Source organism: Gallus gallus, chromosome 11 (genome assembly GCF_016699485.2).
Source record: "Gallus gallus isolate bGalGal1 chromosome 11, bGalGal1.mat.broiler.GRCg7b, whole genome shotgun sequence".
NCBI lineage: Eukaryota > Metazoa > Chordata > Aves > Galliformes > Phasianidae > Gallus > Gallus gallus.
The window spans coordinates 183,312-211,269 of NC_052542.1; the positions used below are offsets into that span (position 1 = coordinate 183,312).

The 27,958-nt window shown below is 39.2% G+C and overlaps 1 protein-coding gene across 5 annotated transcripts in view; it reads left to right on the forward strand.

Annotated features, from left to right (window-relative positions):
• SMPD3 (sphingomyelin phosphodiesterase 3) overlaps nt 1-27,958 on the forward strand; it is a 109,906-nt gene that overhangs the window by 50,955 nt on the left and 30,993 nt on the right. For 3 of the 5 annotated variants that reach the window (XM_040645965.2, XM_046899561.1, XM_040645966.2), the window contains exon 2: nt 21,395-23,019. In XM_040645965.2, coding sequence (XP_040501899.1) covers nt 21,682-23,019 — 1,338 coding nt within the window. In that variant the 5' untranslated portion in view covers nt 21,395-21,681. Of the gene's footprint in view, nt 1-9,331; nt 9,472-21,394; nt 23,020-27,958 lie in introns of those variants that run through there. The other 2 variants (XM_025154293.3, XM_040645967.2) reach the window with 2 other exon arrangements.

A 27,958-nucleotide genomic window follows, 5' to 3' on the forward strand; every position in this document is an offset into this window, starting at 1 on the left:
GCATCCTTGCCTCCTGAGATTCAGAATAACCTCCTGGTCATGTTTGTTCTTTATATTTGTATCACATGGCAGTTGCGTGTGTTAGCAGTAGTTACACTCCCAGCTCCCTGCGAAGATTCACTTCTGCCTCTGGAAACTGATTTCAGCAAACAATTTTGAAGGTGGCCTCACTTGCCTACAGAACTGTCTTAAGTGATGGTTGGTCAGCATGGATAGAATTTTTTGATGTAGATGATTAGTGTAAAGTATTTCCAACTCAGTAGGAACATTGAAGAGTTAATTGGATCAGTTTTCAAAGGCTGATATTGAAAGTGGATTTGGGGTTACTGTCCGTATTTGTTGTACATCATATTTGGTTTCAATCCAGAGGGGCTGTTATACCTTGAAAAGAAATCAATGCCTAATAGTTCAGACTTTATAATTTTCATTTCTGTTTTATGATGAATGCTTCACCCACATCTTTGTTTGGTTTGCAGAAGTTGTCAAAGTGGTTGGGGCTTTTTTTGGTCATTGTTTTCAGTGGCTTATGTAACAACAGAATTTCAAAGTCTGGGGTGATACTGATTGTTTTAGTTACTGAGTTATAGGAAGACAACCAAATTATTGTCTTGTAAATCCCATCCTGGCCCAGTTACTGAATTTCACATCAGGGAGTACATTAGTGAGCAAACATGGGGAGGGAAAGCAATCCAAACAATAAGTAATTATTACTGTAAAGCAGCTGCCTGCCGTGGGTGTGACAGCCTGTTACCTTTTCCCCATGTAAGTTTGCAAACAGTTCTCTTATGGGTGCAAAGTTTGCGTTGGCTGATTGCAGTGTTTTCACCTTCACTGCCATTTATTACAGAGACTTCTGAAGAATTTTTCACATTCTTTCTGATTATTTCTCTTAAGCTGACCTAGTTCAGCAAGACTACATCTGGACAGGTGGGGTAGGTTGTTACCACTGCTGATGCCTGGCAGTGTGTTAAGTTCTCTGAATCCTGCAAGGTGGGATGGAGATTGGAAAATCCCACTTCTGATGATTTTATGTACGGAGGTTCATATTTCATTCTTCATTCTGAGAAACTGCATAAATCTATGTTGCTGGTTTTGTAGAGGAGAAACAAAGCTCTCATTTGTAGTAATGGAAAAAGAGCTGTAACACTGAATGAGCTCCCTGGTGGCTTTCTGTCAAAGACATTTTTAAAGGTATTTGAGTACCCAACTGTTCGTTGTGGCTTTTAAAAATCTCTCGTGTGAAAACAAAGGTGGTTTAGAAACGCTTTTCAATAGGACAGTCTCTGGTAAAGCTTCATACTGTTTTCACAATTTCAGGACAAACATTTCTAATCTAATAGCTACTTGCTTACAAACAGATCGTGCTTTCCAAAACACATCCTTGGTAATAAAGAAGCCATAATGAACGTTTGGATAGCTGATCTAGGTGTCTGAACAGGATGAGTGGTGAGCAGTGTATTCTGACTAACAGACAGACATCTAACAGACATCAGTGCTTTAGTTCCTTGTTGTTACTTAAACAGTAATGTATTAAATTTTCCAGTTGGCATCTTCACTTCTATTGCAAACTGCATCTGATGGTATTTCCTGATTAGTTTATTCCTAACTCCTAAGCCCTGTTGGCTCGGGTCCGATAGAAGTTAATTATGTTTTGCTGACATATGTACGTGAACAGTGTTACAGTGGTCAGGGTTATCTATCTGAAAGTACTTGCTAGTCTAATACCACGAATAACTGAAATATGCACATGAGCAAGTACCAGTCTTGGGCCTGCCATTCCCTTTTGTCATTTTAAAAATCAGTTTTGCTGTTTGTTTATGCTGTGTGCCATGTAAAGGGCTCCTGTGAGGTCAGAACCTCATTACACTTGTTAACATGAGCCTTTCAGGATAAGGTGTAGATCAATGACAGCGGGTTGTTTTTCTTGTATTTCTGAAGCATTCACTTCTACAGAAAAAGTCTGTAACTATTTTAGCATTATCATGTTAGGTAACGTGTTTCTTTCCTGTATTTTCAGGATTGCATTTCTTTTCAGCAGTCGTATTCTGCTACAGATCTGGGGGAAGAGATGCTGCATTCACACCTCTGTTGCCTGTCAAAGCTAGCTTAATTTTCTGATTTCGGAGCTTACATTCTTAACGCAAACTTCATTTGACAATTGTGTTTTTCATTTATTGAAACTACACTAATAAATCTAAAACTTGAACAATAACTGTGCGATATTAAAAAGGTGATTTTTCTGTACCATGCGGCATCGGTTCACAGTACTTTGTGTCCTTTGCAAGGAATCTAAGACTAGATAGGACCATCTGTGTTATCAAATACAAAGCCCTCAAATTACAGCAACAGATAGAGAAATGGAGCTGCTGCACAAAGTCCCGTGGAGCATCTTTTTATGTACCCTTGCTCACTAAACAAGAAGATATAGCACTTTCCAAAACTTGAAAGTAAAAAATACTTTTAATTAAGAAAAAAATGAAGTGACTGAAATTCTACAGAAACTGGGGGGGGAAGAAAGCGCTCACAGGATTCAGAAGACTGAGACTTAATACCAGCTACCTTTATTAAGGCAAAAACAAGCCCCAGGTTTGACACACAGAAGGCGCATATTCCTTCTACTAGCTTGAAAGGGATCAAGAGGGTATTTGAAAAACAGCTGTGTAAAGCACAGCTCTTAACATTCTGAGCTATGAGGAACATTTCATTGCATGTCATAAATTACCTTCAATATGGATGACTGACCGTTACGAGAGGACAGTCTGGTAATACAACTGTACGTGGTGAGCAACATTCAGTGAGCTGACTGCAGTTAATTTGGGAAAAGCAGCATCTTTTGTTGTGAGAAAAACCTGCATGTGTGACCGTAACAGTATGCAGATCAGCACCCATTAGAGTGGTGTTGAAGTCGATTTTAGTTGGAGCAGTTTTCAGAGCCATAAAAGGGGCAGTCAGTTGTTTAGTTCCTTAATGTGTTGAAAAGAGTTGGATTTTTGTTTCTGTGTTAGTGTGTATCTTTTTCATATTTGGCAGAAAATGAATAGATAAGTATGTGCTACAAGTGTCTGGAGTTTCTTAATCCACAGGGATGCACTCTATATTGAATTCAACCCCAGAAGATATTTACTCAGGAGGGAGTTTCATCTTCCACTGGTCCTTTTTCCCTTGGCATCTCTACACACAGAAGATATATTCCTGATGGTTTATTTTATTTTGTGCTATCTCTGATTATTTTTAATTACTTTCTGCTGGTTTTAGGAAGATTTTATATTATAAAGTAAGAATATTTTCGCAGTGTCTGAATGCAAGAAATCACTCACTGGAACATTTAATATAATAGAGAAGGATAGACTGCTGATATTAGAATGCACACCTGTGCAAAAAATAACACCACCAGTTCTTTTCTACAGCTATTATCTGTACAATTATAAAATAGCTGAATAGTTTTACTAGTTAAAGTTAATATATGCAAGTACATAAATGAAAGTTCGTGCACACCTACACACTTATCACTTCATATAGACAAGTCTTAAGTGAGGAAAGTCATGAGCTCGGTTAGCACGGTACAGAATAAGTTCCCTCTTGAAGACAAGTTCTGCAGTACTCCAGATCATTCTTTGACAAGTGTCCCAGCTCCTACCCTGAGCCCTCCTGGTGTCATTAGTGCCTGGTGTAAGTGTCATCATCTGCCCCTGTGCAAAATGGATGGATGGATTCTATCTTTGGAGTTAAACAGCTTGCTCTTGCTCAAACATGAGCTGCTCACAGAAATGCATGGATAAAAGCTGCACTATGAGAGTTAAGTGGCAGAAGGAAAGACTCAAAACATGGCTGTTGATCTGCTGTTGGCTAAAACTGTGTATTCCCAATGAGGATGTCTGATCAACTGAACTGTTACAAGCAGCATGTGCTTGAGCAATGGAAAATTTAGAATGCAACGCAGGTTATTTATCATAAATATATTCTTAAAATGAGTGTATTTAAGGGAGTTAAGTACACAGACTCCCTTCATTCATTCCGTATATTCTTTAGCTAGCTTTGGTGCACTTTCAAATAATTCAAGTGTTATCTTCAAAAGGTTTGCAGTGATGCTTACAGGAGAAAGAAGTTGGTTTATCTTGGAAGGGAGAAGAAGGTATGTGCCTAAGAAAGACATTTTATTTACTTTTAGCTGGTAACTGTTACAGTCTTCTCTAAATTTTATGCTGATGTAGCTCAGGTGAAGCTTTATTAATAGCTGACTGGATGGGTGGCTGGTTTTTTATTTTGTTTTTTAGATCTTTGGAACTGGTGCTACATGCTCTGTTTATAATTCCTCGAGGACTCCAGTGGGAGTCTTCACATGAATGTAATATGTTAATTTATTAATAAAAATACACTCATACCAAATGCTTCCAAATGGATATTTGTGCTCTATGTGCATGTATATTGTAAAAACAACAACAACAAAACTTTAGTGTGTGGCTAAATTGATGTAAAATTAAGTAAATAGCAGTATATGACTGTAATGCTAAATTCTAAGGGCTGCTATTGGTATGAGCTTTCTCTGTGAACCAATACTGCATGCATTTCACGTATTCTGCATGTGGACTGACGCAGTGATACTGAACTCAGAATCAATAAGCTGAGAGTGAATTAGTCAGTGTATATGAGCATTGTATTCTTTCCCAGTGAATTTAATCAGTAACATCATATGCAATTAATTTGAACAAATCTAAGCAGGATACAACAGGAACAAGCATATACTCATAACAATCAGGCAACACCTATATTAACTGTTCAGATTAAATTGTAACTTGAATTAAAATTCAAGTGAGGCTCATTTGTCTTTACCCAGTTTCTTAGAAATAATCACTGCTGAAGTACATATTGAGCTGTTTCATTAACCTTTAAAAGAATGCCTCTAAGTGTTGCCCCTTGGCTGAGATGTTAACATGCCAGTCGTGCTGATGACCCGCTCACAAGAGCTGAATTCCCAGCTGCGTTTGCACTGATCTGCGGATGAAGAGCGCTATTTTACAGCTGAGTGTTGTTCTCCAATCACAACTGTATGTATTCATTTGAGTGATCACAGAACAAACATTAATTATGTTGATGAAAATGCATCAGTTTTGAATGTCATCAGTCCGGAATATAACTTATAATAATGGCAAATCTTATATAACGAATAGTACTTTGTTCATCAAAGACACCAGGATAGGTGGTTACTGCTTTCCTAAAGGCTTACAGTGTGAATGGGTGAGACACAGGGACAGAGACTAAGTGATCTCAGCAAGGGAAGTTGTTGGATTAGCATTTCATAACTGCAATTCTGCCCAGCTCCTGCTGCTGCTCAGTGGTTTCTGGATCACCCTGGCTCAGCTGCTTGCATTGAGCAGCAGCACAGAGGCAGTGCTGCATTTACATTCGAACCATACATGATACAGAGATGTCAGAAACAGCGAAGCAAATTTAGAAGGTTACCAGTTGATGCCTTGTCCTATATTGGCCACCTTGGTCCTTTCTCAGGTCATGATGTTTTTCCTACAGATGCATCTAAAAATGTAATGAGAGTTATTTAGAATTTCAGTATTAGAATATTGGGGACGTTGACCTTTAGTCCTGGCATGACAGTTCATTCAGTTTTTCATTCTGCCATTAGCACTGCCTCTGAGATGAAAGGTGGTGACGAGATGTACCTCTGATTCATTGCTCTAATATTTGTCTTTATTTTAGCATGACTTGAAGGTAGGACTTTTAATCTAGAAGGTGGTAAAAGTGCTACCCTAAAGCTCTAGTATGCTGAATAACTAGAAATGGATAGAAAGAAGCTGTATTAGCAGTACTTAGATGCCTGTCTGCATGAAAGGAAAAGTGGAAGAAAGTGAGAGTGAGGGAGAACACTGTAAGATTAATGTTTCCTACTGTGGGAATGGCTCTCTTTTGTCCATGATTATATTTTTGGGAATTTCCGTGATGTAACAGCAATAATAGATATAATCCCTGAAATATGAAGAGATGGGAGTGATTAAAGGAATTCTTCTGAGGAAAAGAAAGATATGGTTAGAGACCATAGGGAGAAATGCAGGGAAACTACCAAATCCAATAGCTAGTACATCAGTAAACCAGGGCTAACAGACTTGTACTGTGAAAGAAAACAGAAAGTGAAGTCACACATCTTCCATTCTGGTTACTTTGAGTATTTGATGGGAACATTACCGAGCTTATCTGTTCATAAATAAGACCTTTTTTCATTGAATTAAATCTGTCCTAGCTTCAACATGTGAAACTGAAATTACAATAGTTAAACCTCATCAGCTTGCAGCCTCCTCACATGAGGCACAATATCCAATAATCCTTCTCAACTGTTTTCCCTGCGGTTGCCAGAGTTACAGCTGATGAATGTTCCTGCATGTTGTACTTCCTGTGAAGTCTCAAGTGTGTTGCTTCAGAGAGCAGCTCTTCCATAGGTAACTGGAGAGAGATTGAGGGTATTCACAGTACGAACGTGTTTTGTTTTTGAATATCTATGTATGCTGATGACAGTGCTGTTCTGATATGGGAGAGTTTGCCTGTCTGGAAAACTTGCTGTGGTGTGAAGCCTGTGCTAGCTTGTGCTCGAATATCATTTTCCTATATCGTAAAATTATTTAATGGTGGAGTTCTTTTTCAATGCTATTTTAGCATGTAATGTTGTGTGTTTTGTAAAAAGAAGGCAAAGATTTATCTGAAGAGAACTCCCAGAAGCTCCCTTCTCACATTGCAGTGTGGAGAGAAGACTGAATTAAAAATAATAACAACAACAAAAGGAGTTAGTTGCTAACATACCAAATAGCCAAGTTATCAGTACAGTTGGTATGGAAAGTATGCATGGTTTGCTGATTATTCTGGTTTGTTCCAGAGATTATTCTCTTTTGAAAATATGTATTTTTTATTTAGAGAATTTGGGGCACTGAAATCATAGGCTTATGGAACAAGCTGGCACAGCACGGTCAGTGGCATTCTGAGCTTTCACCATTTTAAGCGTGCCATCACTCTGCCCTCCAAATAAAGCCAGGGGTTTGCAGTAACAGGAGGTTCTTCAAGCTAAATGTATGCATACAGAAGTTGTTTGCTTTCAGGTATTTCTTTTCCACTCAGGAGCCTTCCCAGAATGATAGATACATCTGTACAAAAAAGTTGACCAGTCTTCAGATTTGTCTTTTGATATTGGACGTTGAGATGTGTGTTAGTGTCAGCAAGGGTCCACGTGGATGATTACTGCGGAGATGAAATTTAAGAAAGGGTCATTCTACACAATGGAATATAATCACTCTTCATAGCACCTTCTACGTGCTGTGCTGAGGACGTTTTATTTCTCTCTATTTGCTGTAGTATTTTTTATAGGTTTTTATAGGCGAATATTTACTTCAGATTCATGTGAGTTGTCCCTATACTTCAAAAATCCAGTGGAGTAAGGATCGAGTCGTTTGTCTCAGTGCTTCCTCGTGCTTGAGCTTGCAGGTGTTATGTATGAGCTGTCTTAATTGCATTCTGTTTAACTTCTCTGCATGCTGCCCTGTTAGCCTTTTCACTGTTGTTTTTTACATGCCTTTCTTTGAAGTGTGATCAAATTAAGGGAGAAGTGTCAGTAATATGAGATCTCCCCTGGAGGAATTTGTGGCATCTGACACCCGCAGCCAAGTCTCTCATGTCCCGGTGACAGAAGCTGGCATTCAGCTGCTGTGCTGTTAACATAATCCAAAGGTAGCATCACCTTTATGTTCAGTAATAAAAGGCCAAGTGAGCATTTATAGTATTATTCAAATTCTTGACTCTGACATTTATTTAAAAGCATAGCAGTGGTACTGATGAGTACTAATCTGTGTTTTTAAGCACGTTTCTGTAAGATAATCTACCCCAAGATCACAGAAGAAAGTCTTGTTCTGAGCCCTAGTGGAAAGTTGCACATGTTCTTGTGTAGGCAGACATTCAGAAAACTTGTTTTGATGTGTTTGTTTGTTGTATGTGTTTGGGATTTTTTTTCTTCTAGTAGAAACTTCTCTCTACAAAGCCCACAGAGCCCTCTGTTAGATCAGCTTTCCAAACATTCCCTTAACAGCAGTGCGTTAGAGAAATGTTTGGGGTTGAATTCTGGCCTGTACGGTAACACGAGGCTGTGCTGTTTGAGCAATACAAAATTTGAGGTTTCTCATCTTTTCTTTCTTCTGCTGAGGCACAGCTACAGTATGAAAAAGATTCGACTTGGCTGAATTATTTGCTGCAGATCAGCTGTGTAAATGTGTAACCAAGAACCACTGTATGTGGACTCACTGAATGCCTTTAGAATATGGATCCTGAGTTACAGCAAATATTTAACAGTTTCCATTGCACAACTGTTGCATAAATGCAACATGTAAATAGGTGTGTTACACAACTAGAGCAAGTAGCTGTAGTGTAGCTGATAAATGTCAGCAGCTTATGGAGGCCTAACCATAATGAACAACCAGGACGCATTTGCCATTAGAAATCAATGTTGATAATAAAAGCAATGATTTCCCCAAAACTTGTTTGTTAGAGCACTTGCAGTTGAAGAAAGGAGAACCTGGTAAAAGGAGGCACCTATTTGGCATCTGAGAAGTATCAACAGACACAGAATTAGTGCTATTGTTTGTTGATGTTCTGTTTGTTTCCAGATAGTGTTGCAGTACACAGAATCCTGTGTTGTACTAAAAAGAAATGGGTAAACCTGCATTTAAGCAACTAACAAATGACTTTAAAGATGAACAGTAGCTTTGCTTTGGCTGTAGTTCTCAAACTGCCCTGTGTTGAGCTGTTTGCTTAACTTCTCTTAACACTGTAAGTTGAGAGCTGCCAAGCCTTGTCTGTTTGGGCCTGTTGCCTCGCTGGAGTCGGTCGCAATTCTCAGGTAATTCAGGATAACAGCTTAGTAGTTTTGATATGCTCTCAGTCACAAAGTGACTTATTTGACTATTTGAATGTATAAGACAGTCTGGGATACAAAAAGACTGTCACTGAGAAAAAAAAAGAACACAGAACAACAACAAAACAGAGCACAGAGCTTTTTTTTCTTATTTTCTTTGTTAGCAAGAGGATTCCTTGTCCTTGACAAGATACGATGTCTTACTCTTTCATGTGCCAGCCTTAGGAGTTTTTCCCCTGTTCTTCTTCCCATCAAAGCACATTCACAATCCTTTTAACCAGAATGAAGCTCGTAACCAGCACTCTGTGCAAACTCAGTGGTCCTGGCCCTGTCCCTGATCAGTCTGACAGCGCTTACAGCAAAATGTATCTGCATACTTCCTGGTTGTTCTGGCCAAGGGGCATCAGGAACTTCCTGGTTCTTCTGTGCATTAGGCTCAAGAGCGACTGAACATGGCTTGCAGGTAAATGCCTTCTCTTCCCTAGGAAAGGTCATCCACCTCAGGATAACCGTGTAGTTTGTGGATAATGCTGGTCCGTGCTATTTCTGTGATAGCAGTCTGCTATACACAGGTAAGGAAGCTATTTCTCTAGACCATATTACAATAAGCCGAATGGACAGCTTGACAAACTTAACAAGAAACCAGTTGTGTCTATGGCATTATCTGCAGCCAAGGCAAACTGGAATTTGAAGTTCTGCTTCCTGTGCTCTGTTGTACAGCTCTGTCAGTATACAAAGCTGTAGCCTCTTGGTCCTCAATTTAACAGCCTAACACCTGTCTGATACTTATAAAAATGAAAGTACTCTTTTGTGAATTTCTGTCACAAGTAATCCAAAACCTGAATTTCATCAGTTCTGCTGGTGCATTTACTGCACATAGCAGTAATTACCTGAGATAAAAATCTGCTGTACTTTGACTCCCATTGATGGCGAAGCTCATTACACACCCCCATTATAATTATTACTCTCTTTATGTATACCTCGTTAAACTTCAAAAGCAGGCATCCCAGGGATGCTGTTTTAAGAAACTATTCAAGGATGAATTATGTAAGATGCTAACAGTATGTTCCTTCTGTATCACTTCAAATCTTATAAAATTTGGGATACATAATAATCAGAATGTTATAAATAACATTATTCTAACGCAGCTCTGTTACTTCCCCAGTATGCATTATCTTCACAAGCACAATTTATCTCTGAGAGTAGCCACGTTAAGGGAAAATCAGGTGTACAAGCTACAGCCAACAAGCAAGCGGCATCTCCGCTAGTGATGCTCAAGTAATTGCACAGCCTGCAAACTGTAGCAAGGGCAAGGGGCAGCTCGCAGAGGTAGTGATGCAACAAACAGCTAATAAAGATGGTATTGTCACTCAGATTATGGTAGTTGCTATCCTGCTACACTGAAGCTGTGCTGTTCACAGCACAGACTCTCCAATTTTGGTCTGTGACAGTGTGGAGTAACCCAGAGCCAAAGAGACGCTAAGTGTCCTACATGTAGCATTCCATGAGTTGCACCTCTTTCTTTGGCAGCTGTCCAGTTGCGTGAAAGAGGTGATGTACATCAACGCTAGACTGTGAATTTCATTTCAGTGCTGAAACAGCTTCACTTCCAAGATGACATTGTTGAACATATGAAAGCCTGTTTTTCTAGGAAGACAGTGTATTTCTGGCACACAAAATGGCTCTTTAAATATGGGATTGTGAATTGAACCACAGCACAAAATGAGCTTTATTTAATGGCAGGATAAGACTTTTTGCATCAGTTTGGAAGGTGAAGCAAAGGAATTCCAGCTTTAGACATCCGTACTAACACAGAATATGCTGTTCAAATGATACACTTTTTAGCACATTTATAACCCTAATTAATGTGTATAGGAATTGTGCATGTGTTTTTGCAAGTAACAGGCTGTACACGTGGTCCAGGGAATGGAACAAACTTGACAATTATATTGATGCAGGTCTTACAAAACCAAAGCTCCATTTAAGTTGCGGCAGTAGAAGTAACAGTACAGAGACTGTTAAAAACAAATTCTGTGAAACTAAAAGGAGTTGCACACATTCTGAGTATGCCTCAGAAATCTGGTGGATGAAAAAGAAATATCTATTATTGTTTGTTTGTTTTACTGACCATATTTTGACCAAATTTTAATATGCTCAGGTGTTGTTTGTTTGCCCCCCACACACACACACTACAATAGCAGTATTTATTTGTGGTCTTTTCCTCTTGCTAAATAGATGCAACAGTGAAGCTTAGTGGACTGAGTGAAAGCAGCAGGGAAGGATGCTGGATGCCTGCTGTGCATCCTAAGTGTAATAGTGAATCCAAGTTGTTTAAGGGTGGGCCCAGGCCTACTTAGGAGTCAAGGCTTCCCATTCTCAAAAATTGTTTCCTTTAGACTTGTCTTGTATGCCGGTACAAAAACAACCTGGAAATATTGTGTGTTCATGCACACAGCCTCTGGCGATTTAAGTAACAGTTATTTCAATTAAACATTTTACTTTCAGGCACAATGAAAAGACTGATGATAGTTTGACTCAGTAGAAATTTTAGAAAGCATACTAAATATTTAAACAAATTGTTCTGCTAATGGCTGAGAGAGGCATCTAGTGTGCATCATCTGCTGGTGATGGTACCAGAATACTGCAGAGACTCCTTTTAAATATGCAAATAACCTACTCTGTTTCTGCTGCTCATTGCGGGTGTGGAAAACTTGATGATTTCACTGTTGTTGTAAGAGTCATTGAAAAAATGGAGGCGGGGAGACATGAAGTAAAATACGTGATGATTGGATGGTCCTGGTCTTTGTAACTGCATTTTAAGAATGGAGGGGGAAAAAAACGAACAACATTAAAGTTGTTATTAATATTAGTTTAACATTAAAGAAAGAAAAAAACAGTAGAAGCCTCTGGAATGGTAAACTGAGCTTTGTACACAGGTATGCATAACCAAACAGAGCTGCTCATTTCCACTTGTTCACTGTGTTTTCCATTAAAATATTGTGAAATTTTTCTACTGTCTTATGCTCTTATCTTCTTTAGAGGTAGAAGAGTTAGAAATTTTACTTTGTTCTACCAGGTTCCCACCCACGAGTGCACAATAGCACGTGGGGGCGTGTGGAGTAGGGATCTCAAGACATGGAACCTGGAAAGCTGAAAGCAACTGGCACGAGCTGAGGTCTGCTGTACCAGCAAAAAACAAGGAGAGTTTTAGGCAATTCAGTGCAGAGTGTGAGAATCCATCAGTGTTTGTAGACTTGAAAGGATGCTTTGTGACTGAATGCTGCTTCCTGTGCTGTGACAGAAAGGCGGCTGGAACATGCTGAGCATGTTTCCTGGATGTCTTTGTCAGGATGTCTCTGAAGGCAGAGAGAAGGGATCAGTGTTTTCTGCATAAGCCAATGCTTAAAAAAAAAGGCGAAATAAGTTTTGGATGACTGGAAAACACACTGCAGTTCTTCTGTTTTGCATTTTTATGAGTCTACATTATTTTTTTTCAAGAGTACTATTTTGTTGACAAATAACATCAAAAAAAGTACTGCACAGCATCTCTGGAAACGTATAGAAGCAGAGTTGCATAGCTGGATACTGAGTGGATTTTTGGCGTGCTGCTTGTTAGGTACAACTTAGAATTCTTTGGAAAGTATCTGAAATAATGAACGATGACTCCACTGTAGAAAAGGAAGAGTGGTAACATGTCTGCACTGCTGTTCAATTCGGTGTTTCACAGCTGTAACAGGGAATGAACCTTGTCCAAAGTCTTCTCTGTGCTTAGGAGTGGTTTTAATACAAATTGCCAACAAACTGCCAAACAGGTCTTGTGGTTTTAAGTACTTATCATTGAATTTGGAGCACATTTTAAAAAATCAAATGTAGAGTGTGGTTTTGTGTTGTTTGCTTGGTTTTCCTTTTCTTTTTTTTTTTTTTGAGACAAACTGCTATTTAACACTTGAGAAAGGCTAGTGGGTTTCTTGCTGTTATGCATCTCAAATTTTTTAAGCTTAGAATTCTGCTGAGTTTGAATTCTTGTGCAGCATTCATGCACTTTCATTAGAGGAGCTGATAGCAGGTGTTTGGAGGATGGTTCAGTATTTATATGTTCAGGTTTGAGTAACGCTGATTCTTTTATGAGCAGGCACCATACAACTAGATCTCTGTGAATCGGGAGGAAACAACTGTCAGTACAGCAGGAAAGCAGTGCTTAAGGAATCTAATCTCAGGCTGTCTGTGGAAATCTGCTTAAGATACAAATGCTGTGTTTTTGAATTCCCCTTACATAGAACATGAACAAATACACTAATTTTTCTTCCCAGGGATACCTGTATTTTAATTTGTGTTGTATTCTGATTTCCTTTGTGTATCACTGTGAGAATTCTGAGTGAGTGTTTTTTGGGTTTTTTTGAAGAGCAGAGATTTATTGGCAGGAATTTGTGTTGGGCTTTTACTGTAGGCTAAAGTAACTTTTTTTGCCAGCTGGTGAGAATAACTTCAACGGTATAAAAATATACACTCTGGGGAGAATTGATGACGTTATAATTCTATCTGACGAGCCATACTGGACTAACCAGAAGCCCGAAGGCTTGAAGTGCTGTTTGAGGAAGAACAGCTTTTCATTTTCGAGGCAGCACATACTCCCCTGACAATTAATGGGCCAGACAGGGCTACAGTCAGGCCTCTGTAGGTTTTAGAAGGTGAAAGATGAGTGGGAAAAACTTCATCTTCAATTGTTTCTTGGGCACCCAAAGCGAATATTGTTCCATCTCACTACGATTCATTAAACAAACCACCTCCAGAGATCAGATTTATTTAGCCATTATTGAATTATGCCAGCTCCTATAAAATATGAGGCTAAAGCACACCAAAAGGTGATTTTGTAAATAGAGCCCATTCCATTTCTATTGTATAAACAGAGCTTGGTGTCACAGATCCATGTGCTTGTATGCTGCAGTTGTCTCACTACCGAAGTACACCAAATAAGGGCTCAGAAAAGGGAGTGTTTAGCTTTCCAGGTACCGAGTGAGATCACCAAGTGGTCAGATGAATTTATTTGACTACTTCTTGCCTGATAGCAAAGCTTTCCGGAAAGCTTCAAGCAGTAGGAAATGTTTGCTGTTATTTTAAACCTTAAGAGGATTTGCTATTGATTCCACTTGCAGTGGATTCCCAGTTCCTAGGCCGTAAATAAGCATTAATAATTTTGAAATAAGTGATTGTCTCCTGTATGAGGAAATACAGTTTTGCTGGTTTAGGTCTTCATATATAGGATTTATGTGTACATAAATACTTATGTGTGTACGTAAATAAATATATTATCAAGCCCTTAGAGAGTTACTTAAATGATGTACTTAAACCTATGTTTCAAAATAAGGCCCTTGCTTACTGCAGCTGTAACTAGTTACTGTGTTACTTAGATTGCATGGCCCTGGGAGTTTTAGGGGCAACCAGGTCCATGTGTGCAACTGGCCCTTCTAAGATACTACAGAAACACAGCGTCTGCTGCTGTTGGCACTGAAATCAAAATAACTGGGAAAAGTTTCCAGAGTTAGGATTCTTAGAGGAGCCCTTGTCCCTGCAATGGAGTGGAATGAAATACCCTAGGACAGAGATCCCACGTAGCACCCAACCAATCAGTTCATGTGCAGGTCTGCTACATTCAAGTCAGAGAATGCACCAAGTTTTGGGAGTGTGTTTTTAGAATGTGGAATTGGCTGGTGAGGTTTTCTGGCTTTGGGTCAGGCCTGCTGGGATCCCTCAGTAAAGCTGCACACTGACTGTATATTCATTGCAGTTTATGTATGTATAAGTTGTATCCCATCAGCAGTTTTGACTCCAAAAGTAAGCTTTCAGCAAGTAACATCTGTTGTGTCAGGGTGGAATCCAAGTTGCTCACAGGAATATAAAAGCTAGTTGTTTTCTGCAAGAACTGGTTCCAATTTTCCATCCATTTTGAAAGAAAAAAGGGAGAAAAATGTTTTTTAATGTTTTCAATCAGTTTTATTTGTTTAGGTATCTTCAGTGTGTTTCCATACCTTAATATGATTATATTTTAATATGAAGTTTAAAAGCTAATCCTATTTAACTTGCATAGCAGAAGCTGTGTGTATTCATCTTGGTCTGGGAAAATGTGATCTAGGACTACCAACTTGACATGATTTGCTTTGGAGATGAGAATCCGTTGCCATACCACGTGAATGTAAAGCACAGAGCACGCTGAGCAGTCTGATCACAAGCAGCTTTTCAGCGCTGCAGTAGAGAAACCTGCACTTTGAGCAAGGAGGTTTATATGATGCCATGACAGTGTGAAGCCTGGTTTCTCTAGTGAGGTCACTACTCAGGAGGGCAGCCACAGCCAGCTTGTTTTGAACGAGCAGGGTTGTTACCTCCCACAGACATACACAGGGGGGCAGCTGCCAGAGCTACATCTGCACTGCTGGTTCAGCGCCTGTCAGGTATGCTGGAACATGGGAGCCCATGAGCTCTGTGACATCAGTGCGCTTCGCAGGCCTTGTTCACATCCTTTAAACTTCTGAGGCTGTGATTAACAGCTCCTTGTCTTCTGAAACGTGAAACTTCTATTAATTCAGTGAGAGACATCAGTAGTTCAGAGGCTTCTTTTGAGCACTCAACCCAACTGGCTGAAAAACTTTTATTGTTGTTACACTGGCTGCTCCAAAAGTAATGCCTCTTGTTTCTATGGAAACTAAAACAAAGAGCACAATAACACTACTTGATAGAGCAAATTCTCAGCTGCAAAACACTACTTTTCCACAGTCACCACCATTAGCTCGGCCCTTTCGCCATCAGTGAACTGCATGCCATACTCATAGAAGTGACCTGCTGCCACTTTTCTCTCACTTTTCTGTTTTGGTCTGCTCCCTTGAAGCTGCGTGGGAGTTCTGTTTTTCTTTTCCATATCCCCTGTATTGTGATTCTGAAGAGATATGGAAAGGGGAACAAGCACACAGATCTTCACCTTGCCTATTCTCACTTCCAAACATTCAGTTTTGCTATTTCAAATGGTGTAGCAGTTGCATTGTTGTAAGCTATGTTTCTCTACTTCAAATGATAACCAGCTGACAATAGCAAAATGAAACTAAGAAAAAATGTAATACATTCTCGATAACTTTTTCTGTAATCCAATTTTAGAAATGTGCTCCTACAGCTTTTACTGAAGTCCAAGCAACTGTCAGGATTCAAGAAAAGCAAGCTGTGAATTTATGTAAATATGAATAAACCCAGTACCCATGGAGGAACCTCCCTCATCAGTCAGTCACTTCACAATTTCATTTCTTTAAACCTGTGTTCCTGCAGTGTTTTATATGTATTTTTAATAGCTGCTGAGGTGTTAGTAGTGAATTTGAAAAAATCTGAGTTGCCTGAGTTCAAAAGTGTAATTCGGTTTTCTGAGAAAAGGGGAGTTAAAAAGTTTCTGACCATTTCTAGACTGCCTAACCTTATTACTACAACCTTTGTTTTCCTTCTCTTTCTCTATTATTTGACAACCTCTATTGTCCTTTATTTAGTTTGCAAGCTATGTTGGAGTTAGGAACATCTCTTTTGATCTGTGATGCCTCTAGTGCACTTCTGGGCATAATTATAATCATAAAGATCTTTGAAACCTCTCTACCTGATATCTTGTTATCACTGAAGTTGAGATGTTCTATACTGGCACCATAAAAAAAATTAAGGTCTTTTTTTAGCCTTCAAACACTTAGAATACAATAAAAACAACTAAGTGAGGCTGTGTTTTACCTCTTCGTAGCGTATAAAAAAAATATTTGTTTCACTGCAGTATTTCAAATTCTCCCTTAATCTCTCAAACCCCTATGAATAAAGCATTGGATTACCAAGTAATACCCATCATCGGGAGGAATTAGGCACTTTAGCTTTGGGTTCCATCTGAACCACGGCATTAGGAGAAATGTTACTGACGTCATAAGTTGCAGCTGACTCACGTGGTGCCTTTCGCCACCCTTCAAGACTTTGCAGAGATGGTAAGACATGTTTCTCATGACTCTCTCTCGTCTCTTTGGGTTGCCTTGAGGCGCTAGCAAGCATATGGTTTGGCAGCTAAGAAGCAAGTAGGAAACTAAGTTCCTGTTCATGCGTGCCAGTGAGTCTCTAACAGAGCTGTGGCAAACTCCACAGTTTCCTTCATCTATAAGATTTATTAATCAGAATAATTTTTTCTCCCAAGAAGACTGCTTTTTAATTAGGGTCCTGGTGTGCCGATGTCTTCTGTCTGCAATATTGAAGATTAACTAAATAATTTTTAGAGTTTTGGAGTTTTGGTAGTGCTGTACCATTTGTTTTGAGAACACTATTGGAACTCATAGCATAAAGTGGATGGCACGCATCCCTGTTGTCTCCGCACCACAGCTGGGCTAACACCTGGACAAAAACTGTCCAGCAGAACTCCCATGATTTTCAAAGGTGCCATGCTTGTGTAAGACACGGGATGGGTAGGAGTCACCATGAAGCCTTGAACCGTCATTTAATCCTTAATATTTACAAGAAATTACGTTCTTGCTAAATGTTTTTTGTTTTTTTTTTAAACAGATCTCAACTTTAATCCATTTGCTTTATGGCACTTGCTGTGTAATCCTGTCAACTGAAAGGATTTCTAATTACATTCATTTTTCTTCCTTTTTAACTAATACATATGGTAGTATGTCTGTAGTTACATTCAGTATGTTCCCATAATCTGAATAATTGTTTTTCTGAAGCCGTTCTGGCTGAATGTTGTATGGTTTGCTGGACAGCTGTTGATGTTGTAATTTATTGATGCTGCAGGCCATAACAGAACCTACATGAGGTATCTTGGCTCGATTTTTCCTGCATCACATCACCAAACAGGTGTTGACTACTCTACAGAAGTGTCACTTGGTATTGGGTTTCCCTAGGAGCTGTAACTCATTGTATACTTCAGAAAACATTTATCTACAGATGTCATTAGGCATATTCTCATGAATCTGTTGTAGTTCTGCTTTTTTTTTTTTTTTTCTGGCATGTGATTTTAGAACAGCAAAGGTCAAACTGACATTACAGTCTGCAACCCAACTGTGCTTCTGACCATAAAGGTCATTTGCTTGCAAGTTGGGATGTGAGGTTTGCAGTCCATCCTCTTTTCATGTACCCCAGCCGGCAGCATTCTCTTTATCCCTGGGACTGCTGTAAAGAAGAAAACCTCTCATCTGTGCAGTGATTATGTAAATCATCAGGAATTTTAGAAAGCTTTTTAAGCAGTACAAGAGAATAACTTCTTTACAGTCTCTCACAGTTTTTCCTTGTCTAATAGTAATTACATAATTGCACAGGGTTAAAGTTATTTTTAACATGTGATTTGTAGATGCCAGAGTCTCTTTTGCGGAGTCCTACTAAAGCGTCCTAAAAATCCTTCAGAAAAACGAATCTGCTAGGCTTCTCCTTATTATCAACGCTCTAAAATTCCTTTGCTAAGTAGTAAATGCCAAGCATTTGTTATTTGACACTTGATTAGTCATTTATTTCAACTCAAAACATGTATAAGACTGTAAAAGTTATGCTAAGCTAATCATTAAGAAGAAAAATCTTCTTTGATCCAACTTTTGCAATTTCCATCCAGATAATACCATCAGGACAAAATACACAGGGCCATATATCCTAGTAAACAGGCCTGCCTGCCTGTTGTTAGCAGATGTGCTACTGGCCGTGAGCAACTGGACAGCTACTGCTGCAGCATTCAGGTAGCAGCTGCTTGCTTTCACTTTCGAAGACTTTTATCATCTTGTCCCCTCCCAACTTGATTTTTCTCATTCTGCTCCAGCACTGATTCCTGTCTTCAGTCTGTTATGAGCCCCCGCCACCACCTAGCTCTGTTTTTCAGATTAACACTTACTGCTTTCCCCAGGGCTGCCTTTCACAGAAATTTCTGTGAAATTAACTCATCTTCAACTATTTCTCTATTAAAATTCTCTTTTTATTCATTGTGCCTACCAAAAATGAATGGCTGCAAATCCGATGTGCTCAGACTGTGATTGGTCTAAATTCCTTTTCAGCAGGGCTGGAGGAAGGATTTTCTTATCATTAAACAAAAATGTGTGTGGTAGAAAGAGAGTTGCTAAGCTATGTATTTGAATGCGTTATTTATCACTGCTGACCTGTACAGTACACTCTGGATAGGCAGTCTGGTACTGCATATGTACCGCAATGAAAGCCATGCTGCCAGTAGGAACATAAATCATTGCAAGGGCTTAGTTTGAAGGAGCGGAAATGTAAAAGGTGACAGAAAACAGAGGAATTGCGTTTTTATTCTGATACTGAGGCAGCGCTGCTTTATAACACTGTATCTTCTTTGTTCTATCACTGATTTATTTGCTGCTAGCTAGAAATAGAAATGTCCATCTGTCTCCATGTGCCCTGCAGAGTATTTAAAGTACACATCAAACCATTTCCCTGAATTTGGCTCTCTCACAGCCCCAGATTTTAATTGAACTTATGCTAATAAAAATTTTCTTGGAATTTTCATTACTCCAAGATGTCAAAACTTAAGAAGAGTTTTAAAGCATGGTCCAGTATTCAGTCTCCCACTTATCTGGTGAATGGTTTTCTTTCAGTGCATGCTAAGTTTTATACTTGATGAATGGGAATTCTGCCTTCAGTGGTCACTCTGCTGTTGAAGAGAACAGTTCACTATAAAACTGCCTTTCTTAACTTTCTCTTTTGTGCTTCTGCAGAGTGCTTGATAAGTAATCGAACTGCTTTGCTTTCTGTATTTCTTGTTGGTCTTACTGGATAATGTCACAGTTCAGTCTAAGAGTGACACTGTGTTAATTGGTGATGGTATTGTCAAGGTTCATGAATTTTGATTTATATGGCTACATGTTTAGTAAAGAAACATTTAAATTTCACGTTATCAAAACCTGAGTTACAATCGTTATTTCAATGCCTTATAAAAAAATATGTAAGCTGTATGTATCCTTTACGAGGCGCCCAACATTTCAGCGTCTCTGGTCAGTGATGGCACTTGTGAGGTACCTCAGGTGCAAATACTGCACCTGGTATGACGGTGCCTGAAAGCCATTCTCTGTCTTTAGAGGAAAGAGGTGAAACTGTTGGGGTTTTTTTTGGGTTTTGTTGTTTTTAATTTTACATATTCAGTTAGTGTTGTTTTATCTGAAGCTGAAAACTGGAAATTAAGAACAATGCCGTTAACTGTCATTAATGTATACTAGCACCAAATAATGGAAACGCAGAATATGTAAGAAGTCTACAGGCAATCTTGTTCCTTTTTTTTTTTTTTTTTTTCTTTTTTTTTTGTGTGGACTACAACTGTGTAACATTGAACTGTAGCTCTAAACAGTGAGAGTTAAATACCTAAATATTAAGGCAAAGTGGTTTGAATGTTTTTACTACACTGAATGTTAAATATTTGAAACTGTATGAAGTGTTACAATTAAGTCAAACCATTTTGTGGTGAAGTGCAGCCAAGCAAACCATTTTTATAGCAATTGTAGCTTTTGCTCTTGAATGCATTTTTTTTCCCAAGAACTTTGGCAATTTATGTAAGCTTCACTTCAGTGATGAAATATGAGCTGCCCAGAGATAGCTGCTCCACACCGCTGGTAAGGATTTGAAGCCAGATGATATAAATAAAAGAATATTAACATGAATGGATGAAAGACGCTCCAAAATATATATCTCAATTTAAGGCTTAAATTTGTAGTAGAAGTGTCCTCTATGACAACGTGAGTCTTCTGCACGGTCAATGTACTGAAATACGCAGGTCACTCCAAAAGTAATGCCTCCTATTTATTTCCATGGAAACTACAACAGATAGAAAGAGCACAGTAACGCTGTGTGATAGAGCAGATTCTCAGCCGCAAGACGTGACTTTACAAATAGTTACTGCCAGTAGCTATTCATTTTTGCCAGCAATGAACAAGAGCCTGCATGCTGCGCTCATAAAAACGTGCACCATCAGAGGTGACCACTGTTGCTGTCGCCACTGCTGAAACACACCACCCACTGCCTCGCTGTGCTCACATCCACTGCTCTTTCCCCAGAAATATTCAGCGAGCATCAATGAAATGTCAGTGGGTGCCATTTTTTCTGCACAGAGGAATTCAGTTCCTCACTGATGCTTCATGTGTGTTTTTATGTCATATGCCATTTTATCATACTGCCCTTCTGCTGCCATCTGTCTCATGGCAACAAAATGTAAAAGAATACTAGTGGGAAGGTTCACCTTCTACTGAGGACCAACATCTGCCTCTGGCATCCAGGGCCAACATAATAAAACAGGGGGCATTATTTTCAGAGCATCTCTCATAGCTTACAGAAATACCAGTCTCTTGTAGTCGGAGCAGCTCTAGACCCATGGTCTGTAACACACTGCTGAAAATTCTAAATTAAATAAAAAAGGGAAATAATTTAGACTGCAAGGGATATCAGTATGAGAAAATTTGCTTTAAACTTTTAGTAACTGTTACATACGTATTATGTCTCTTGTTCTTACAGATTTTCTTTTTGCCTCTGGAGCGTTTCATTATGGCAGCGTCCAGTGAACAATGACATGCTTTGACGAATACAGATGCCAAAAAGCCAAACAGAAACCGTGGCCTTCTTTTCTTTTTACTCCAACACAGTGAAATGGTGCTCTTACAGTTTTGTTACTGACTCTTACTGGAAGAAACAAACTCCTGATTGGACCTTTTTTCCCCCAAACTTCCCCCAGTGTTGCTATGGATGCTTGACACAGTGACACCATGTAGTAGGCCCTGAATTGTTGTCATAACTAAGTTGCAATGGTTTTATATACTTCCCCATTTCCCAACAGCTTTCTGTCAGTTCTGCATTCCTTTTCCTGGGGCCTAATTTTCCCATGTTACTGGTTTGCAGATAGGCTTGTGGCCTCTTTTGTTCCAACTACCTACGAAAAACGTCAACGAGCAGACGATCCATGCTATTTCCATGCACTCTGCATCATTATCACCACTCCCATCTACCTGGCACTGCTGGTGGCCTCTCTTCCTTTTGCTCTGATAGGCTTCTTGTTATGGTCCCCCCTCCAGTCAGCCAGAAGGCCATATATCTACTCCAGACTACAAGACAAGAGCCATGCCAATGGAGCTGCGCTGCTCAGTGAGTGGAAGGCTGCAGGGAATGGGAAAAGCTTTTGCTTTGGCAGTGCCAACGTTTGCCTGCTGCCAGATTCTCTGGCAAGATTTAATAATGTTTTCAATACGCAGGCTAGGGCTAAAGAGATTGGCCGGAGGATCCGAAATGGGGCAAGCAGACCACAGATCAAAATATATATAGATTCTCCTACCAACACGTCCATAAGTGCAGCAAGTTTCAGCAGCTTGGTGTCCCCCCAGGGTGGAGATAGCACTAATCGTACTGTTAATGCTGGCATGAAAAGGACAACATCAATGGAGTACAAAGGAGACAATTCTGGCTCCAACAACAGTGAGGATGGTAGAGATGATAAAGCTGGATCTGGAGAGCTGAATGAAGGAGAGGAAAACACTTGCATTGTCCGCATAAATGGAGAGGATAACGGCCACGTGTCAGACATAGAAACAGACGTTGTCAATGGCCAGGCTAATGCGAGCGGCACAGCAGAACACTCGCTGGAAGGCGACACAGAGATCTCAAAAACGCCTAACCACAAACAGAAGGATGGAGATTCTGGCAGTTTAGACAGCTACTCTGCCTCAAGAGAGTCACTAGTTAAGGTTCGTGTTGGAGATGGGACAGTGGACCAAAGCACTGTTAACAACAAGCTCCTCTATAAAGCTTCAATCATGAAGAAGACTTCAGTACGGAAAAAGAAACATACGGATGAGACCTTTGATCATGAGATCTCTGCTTTCTTCCCTGCCAACCTGGACTTTCTGTGTTTGCAGGAAGTGTTTGACAAAAGAGCTGCAGAGAAATTGAAAGAGCAGCTTCATCACTATTTTGAATACATTGTCTACGATGTTGGGGTCTACGGTTGCCATGCCTGCTGTAGCTTTAAGTTTGTGAACAGTGGTCTACTTTTTGCCAGCCGCTATCCTGTTATGGATGCTGCCTATCACTGTTATCCCAATGGAAAAGGAACGGACTCCTTGGCTTCCAAGGGAGCCTTGTTTCTCAAGGTAAGAGCCTTTTTTTTTGGAGCCATAAATATTGACTCCACACATGTGACGAGTTATGTTATTTTCTCTCAGTTGTTTCTGTTTGAAGAAAGCAATTTTCAGGTCTAGATTACCTGATATAACCTACATATAAGTTTTATGGCCCAGATAAAATGTTGAAGTGTTGGATGTGCATGGAATAATGAAGGAGGTAAGGCCAGAGTGTCATTTTAAGTGCCAAAATTTGAAGTAATTTTTGTGGAATTTTAGTTTCTTTTTGCAAAAATCTCATCAATAAAACACACCTGTTCTAAACTTCGTAACACGAGTACAGCACAGTGGGCATTACTGTCAGATGCTAGGCCATGCATTATGTGTTCATGAGGGAATCAGAGCAATCAGAAGTCTATTAGCAAGTAAGATAAAAGTTGCAGTGAAATGCGTGGCTGTTACCCTCATTAGCAAAATAATGACTTGGGCGGCAAATGAAGAAGAGTAAACAAAAAATACTTGGGACACTGGGAAGCACACAGGTTTTCTGCTTCATTAAAAAGTCTACTTAAATTAACTAACAGTAGTGAGAACAGGAAGTCTGGGGTTATGCTTCTATAAACCATGAAGAGCAGAAATAAATGTCTGCATGCAGTGATTTGCTTTTCCAAGGCTAATAGCTATTCATGCTGAACTCTAAGAAGAATCTGGTAGTGGTCTTCGTAAACTGGAAAGTAAACCCTTCTATTTTGGGGTTAACCACAAACAAAAGTTTTGTGCTGAAGTCCAAATCTGTAGAACCGAAGCTGGACAGATCTGAGCATCTCCTAGGAAAATGGATTTCAGGTTTGCTGGCTTGTCTAAGCTTTTGGTTAGTGAAGTGCATTACAAACAGGACTTTTTTCTAATGCTAGCCACGTATATCAAGTATTCCAAATTTTATGTGCTTTTTAGTGCATACGCTCGCTAATCCTCCATAAGAGCTGTTACTAGCCATTGAGAGTTTGCATTGTTAACAAGTTCTTGTACCTCCTGTTTGTAAGAAAGTTGAAAAAAAAAAAACTTATCGTGAGTTGCATAAAAATGCAAGTATTAGCTCTTGCATTCTTTGATGATAGTATATAGCATAAACAAATGCCTGTCCATATCTGAATACAGGTTTTCCAAAAATTTGGATCTAAATGATCTGTACTGTACTCTTTTTATAACCAGTTGAAGTTTATTCTTTCATCATGAAGTGCTGTGTGCAAAAAACACCCACGTGTTGTGCAGCATACCAGGGTCAGAAAGGCTACCCTTCAGCATATGCATATATTACGGATTAAGAGATTAAAAACAATCTGCCTTCAGCTGCCTATTGCTGAGTCAATGATTTGTTACCCTACTAGGCACAATGCAGTGTCTCCATTTCTTTTGCAGAAAATTAAGCCTCTTTTAAAAATTCCACTGGGATGATGAACTTAATTAGGGATTCAAGTTGTTAAATAATGTTACAGTTAAGCAGGGAATAGGGACCAATTAATATGAAGATTCAAAAATGACTACCATCTCTTAAATATCACAAAATTCTGTCCCAGCTAAAAGACTGTTTTACCTTGGATCTGTGTCATACTGAGTTATTGCATCTTATACATAAAATATTTTTAATTTTGAGCTGAGTTTGTCCTGATATGAAATGGCTTTTTCTGAATTGTGCATTGGTATGAGTAGTCAGTTCCTTCTTTGACCAAAAAAAAAAAATGAAGTAAGAATGATCTATTTTAGCTTTGAAACAAAATTGGTTTGAAGGTTGTTGTTCTTGATGTAGTGCTTAATCAGTAACTGCATGTGTGTGTGGAGTCCCGAAACAAAAGCTACAGTAAGCAGAAAGTCTGGCCTGTTTTTGAAGTCACTGAGAATCAATTCCTTCACTTCAGAATTCTTTAGGTCTTACAGTGGGACAGCAGCAAGCCAACCATGGTCATACTGTGAGAGTGGTTGCACGGGGTCCTTCTGGCCAGTACTCTGCTGTTCCAAACAGACAGCTTGTATCACTGCTTTTAGGTGCTTCTTTTACTGGCCAAGGATAGCTCGTGCATTACTTTCTACGTATATGCTGTAATCAAATTCTACATTAGAGTTTATCTTAGTGTGATTTCGAGAATAGCAATATAGCCTTGCAAAAATAGGCCATCATCCTAAGTGCCTCGCATTCAGTAGTGGCGTGGTGCTAATTGTCTCTGACCCATGCAAATTCTTTAAGTTTATGACTCTGGTGGAAAGCACAGTGCTCCTATTTCCGGAGTAGGAAATGTGTTACTTGAGTACTGTTTCTGTAGTATGCTTTAGAAGCTTGTTCTTGCATAGCTGTCATCCCTGAGTAAAGGACCAGTTATTTTCTATGCTGCTTAAAAAAGCGTGAAAAGGAAGTGAGGGGAGACCTGAACATTCTGAAAATACAGATAAAATCACCTTGTTTCCTCTCTCTGGGAGGACGAAACCTTTATTAAAATCTCTCAGAACCCCAGAGAAGACCCAACATCTAAATTCAGAGGAATGTTCAGAGAAGGAAATGATTATCATTTAATGAGTACTGTTTATCTCCTTGCTACAGATGTAACTATTGAGACAAATAAAAAATCTCAGAATTAAACTTTCAATGCAAATAGAATTATTTTGAATGGAAAGGCAAAGCTGTTCTGGGAGAGTTGTGTCACATAACAGGTACCTGCTGTCAGGGGTCTCTGTCTTATGTTTTTTCCTTTTGGAATAGGTTCTGCTTCCAGTGAATAGGACAGTTTCTACTGCCCCCATCTTTTCTGTCTTTACAATTTAGATTGTAAAGTTCAGGTTGAGATTTGGAAGGATTTGAAAGATTTGCTTAGTCACACACAATTATTTTACCTGAGAGACTTATCCAGCTCAAGGGTTATTATTAGTAGCTGTAATAATGATTGGCTCTTATGTACTGCTTTCATTCATATGTCTCTAAGTGCATAATAAAGAAAGGTCACTATCTGCTTAACAGAAGGAGAAGCAACAGCCCAGGAAGGTCAGGTGATGTGAATCTGGTTTTAACAACTGGGGTGTCACAACAGCAACAAACCAGACAAGGAAGCAAATTACAGGCTAATGACTTCATGCTACATAAGAGCTATCAAAGGAATCCTGCTAGTCTTCTAGCAGGATTCTTCCAGCATGTTCTCCAGGTCAGGATGAAGGCAGCAGGATGACACAGTTGTGAGCAGCTATTGTGTAAAGCCCATTTTCTGCATTAGTGGAGGACTAATTTATATTCAACACGTTGATCTCTTCAAACTCTGGCAGTGTTTCTGTGTCCGGTATAAGAGGTTCTCACTGGGACATATGAGGAACACAGTCACAGAAAAAAAAAATAGCATATAATAAGGGGGAAACGTAACCTAAGTGACTATTTTGTGTCTGAAGTGCTGAACCATTGTTCTTGCTGCTGAAGGCTCGGAGGAGAAGTCAGCAAATATATAAATCAGCCAATCCATTTTCACACTTGGACAGTCAGGGCCCCTGGGAGACTCCACCGTGATTCTATGTTCTAGTGTTGCGCTTCACATTAATTTAAAATACCTAAGAAAAGAACCCCTGAGCCTGCTCTGTGGGTCTTATATCTTACTGTCTCTTACGGCTGCTCTGCTACAGACAGAGGAGGGAAGTGTGAGTGACACAGATGCTATCCTGGGCTGGGGATTCTAAACGAGCTTGCATGGAACTATATATAGCATGTTGCAGCAGTCTCAGTTTTCTGCAGCTGTTGGTTTGACAGTACATAATTTTAATTCTCAGTATTTCTGATGAATTTAAAGGGAGTTTAAAAAGACACATCCCTTGCAGAAATTGGATTATGATACTGCAGTCAAATCAAGTTTAAATGTGTTAGTGAGAGCACCAGCTTGTAAATTACTAGAAGGTTTAAAAATCTTAACATTTATCTTCAGGTAGTATTAGTAGTATGGAACAATGTCCTTACTTATATTGCTGTCAGGGATGCTGTGCAGGCTTGGGGCTCCAGAGTAATAAAAGCAGAAAATCACCCATAACCTCACCTGTTGAGCACCCGGATTGGAGAGTCTGTCCAGGTTTTTTCAGATGTACCTACCTAATAAAACTTCTCCAGACAAATTTTACCTCTTCCCTACCCTTAAATTGTAATGGCATCTGTCAAGAGCAACAGTTTTAGCAAAAGTAAGAGTTCTGACTTAAAGCACAGTATTATAACATAAAGCAAAAGCAAAACCACAGTCTTATGTGGGTAGTTTGAATTATATACTGTTGGAATCAAAAAGGAATAATTGTAAGTCTTGTGGGTTTTGCTCAATTTCTGAAAGAACTTGTGTTTAATTAATATTAATTCCTAAGCTTATTAACAGATTTAGTTTTAAAATTCTCTGAAAATTAATGCTGTTCACAGGAATTACAGTAATTGTGCAGAGAACATGTTATTATTCTTTGTTTTAAAGGAAACCTAGCAACGTGCAAACCTAGCCTTGCTCTCAAAAGAGGTGCTATGGTTCCCTGAACTACCCTCTCTGATTCTTTTGTATTTTACTGATGCATGTAAATTCTGCTTGAGTCATTTAAGCTTTCCTTACATTCTTGTAGCAAATTTATTGTGTTGTGGTTACAAAGGGCTAACTTATGCAGCTGCACAACCTATACAGAAAAGCAGGATGGCTGCTGAGGCCAGTAAGAGATCATCTAGAGCTTTCAGATTTTCTTCTCCTTGATCAGCTGTCCCATATTCAGGTTATCCCAGGATGTTAAAAGAAATGTTTAGTGCTGTTCATGAATTTGTTTAGATAACTGTAAAGCCACTCCATTTAACTTAGGAGGGTAACCTAAACATTTTCCACATGTTCAGTTTTTGCTTTAAAATGTTAATGTAAGAATTGGACAGAGTCCAATAAACTTGCTGAGAGGTTTTTTGTGGTGTTCTTTTTTAAAGTAGAGGTAACTC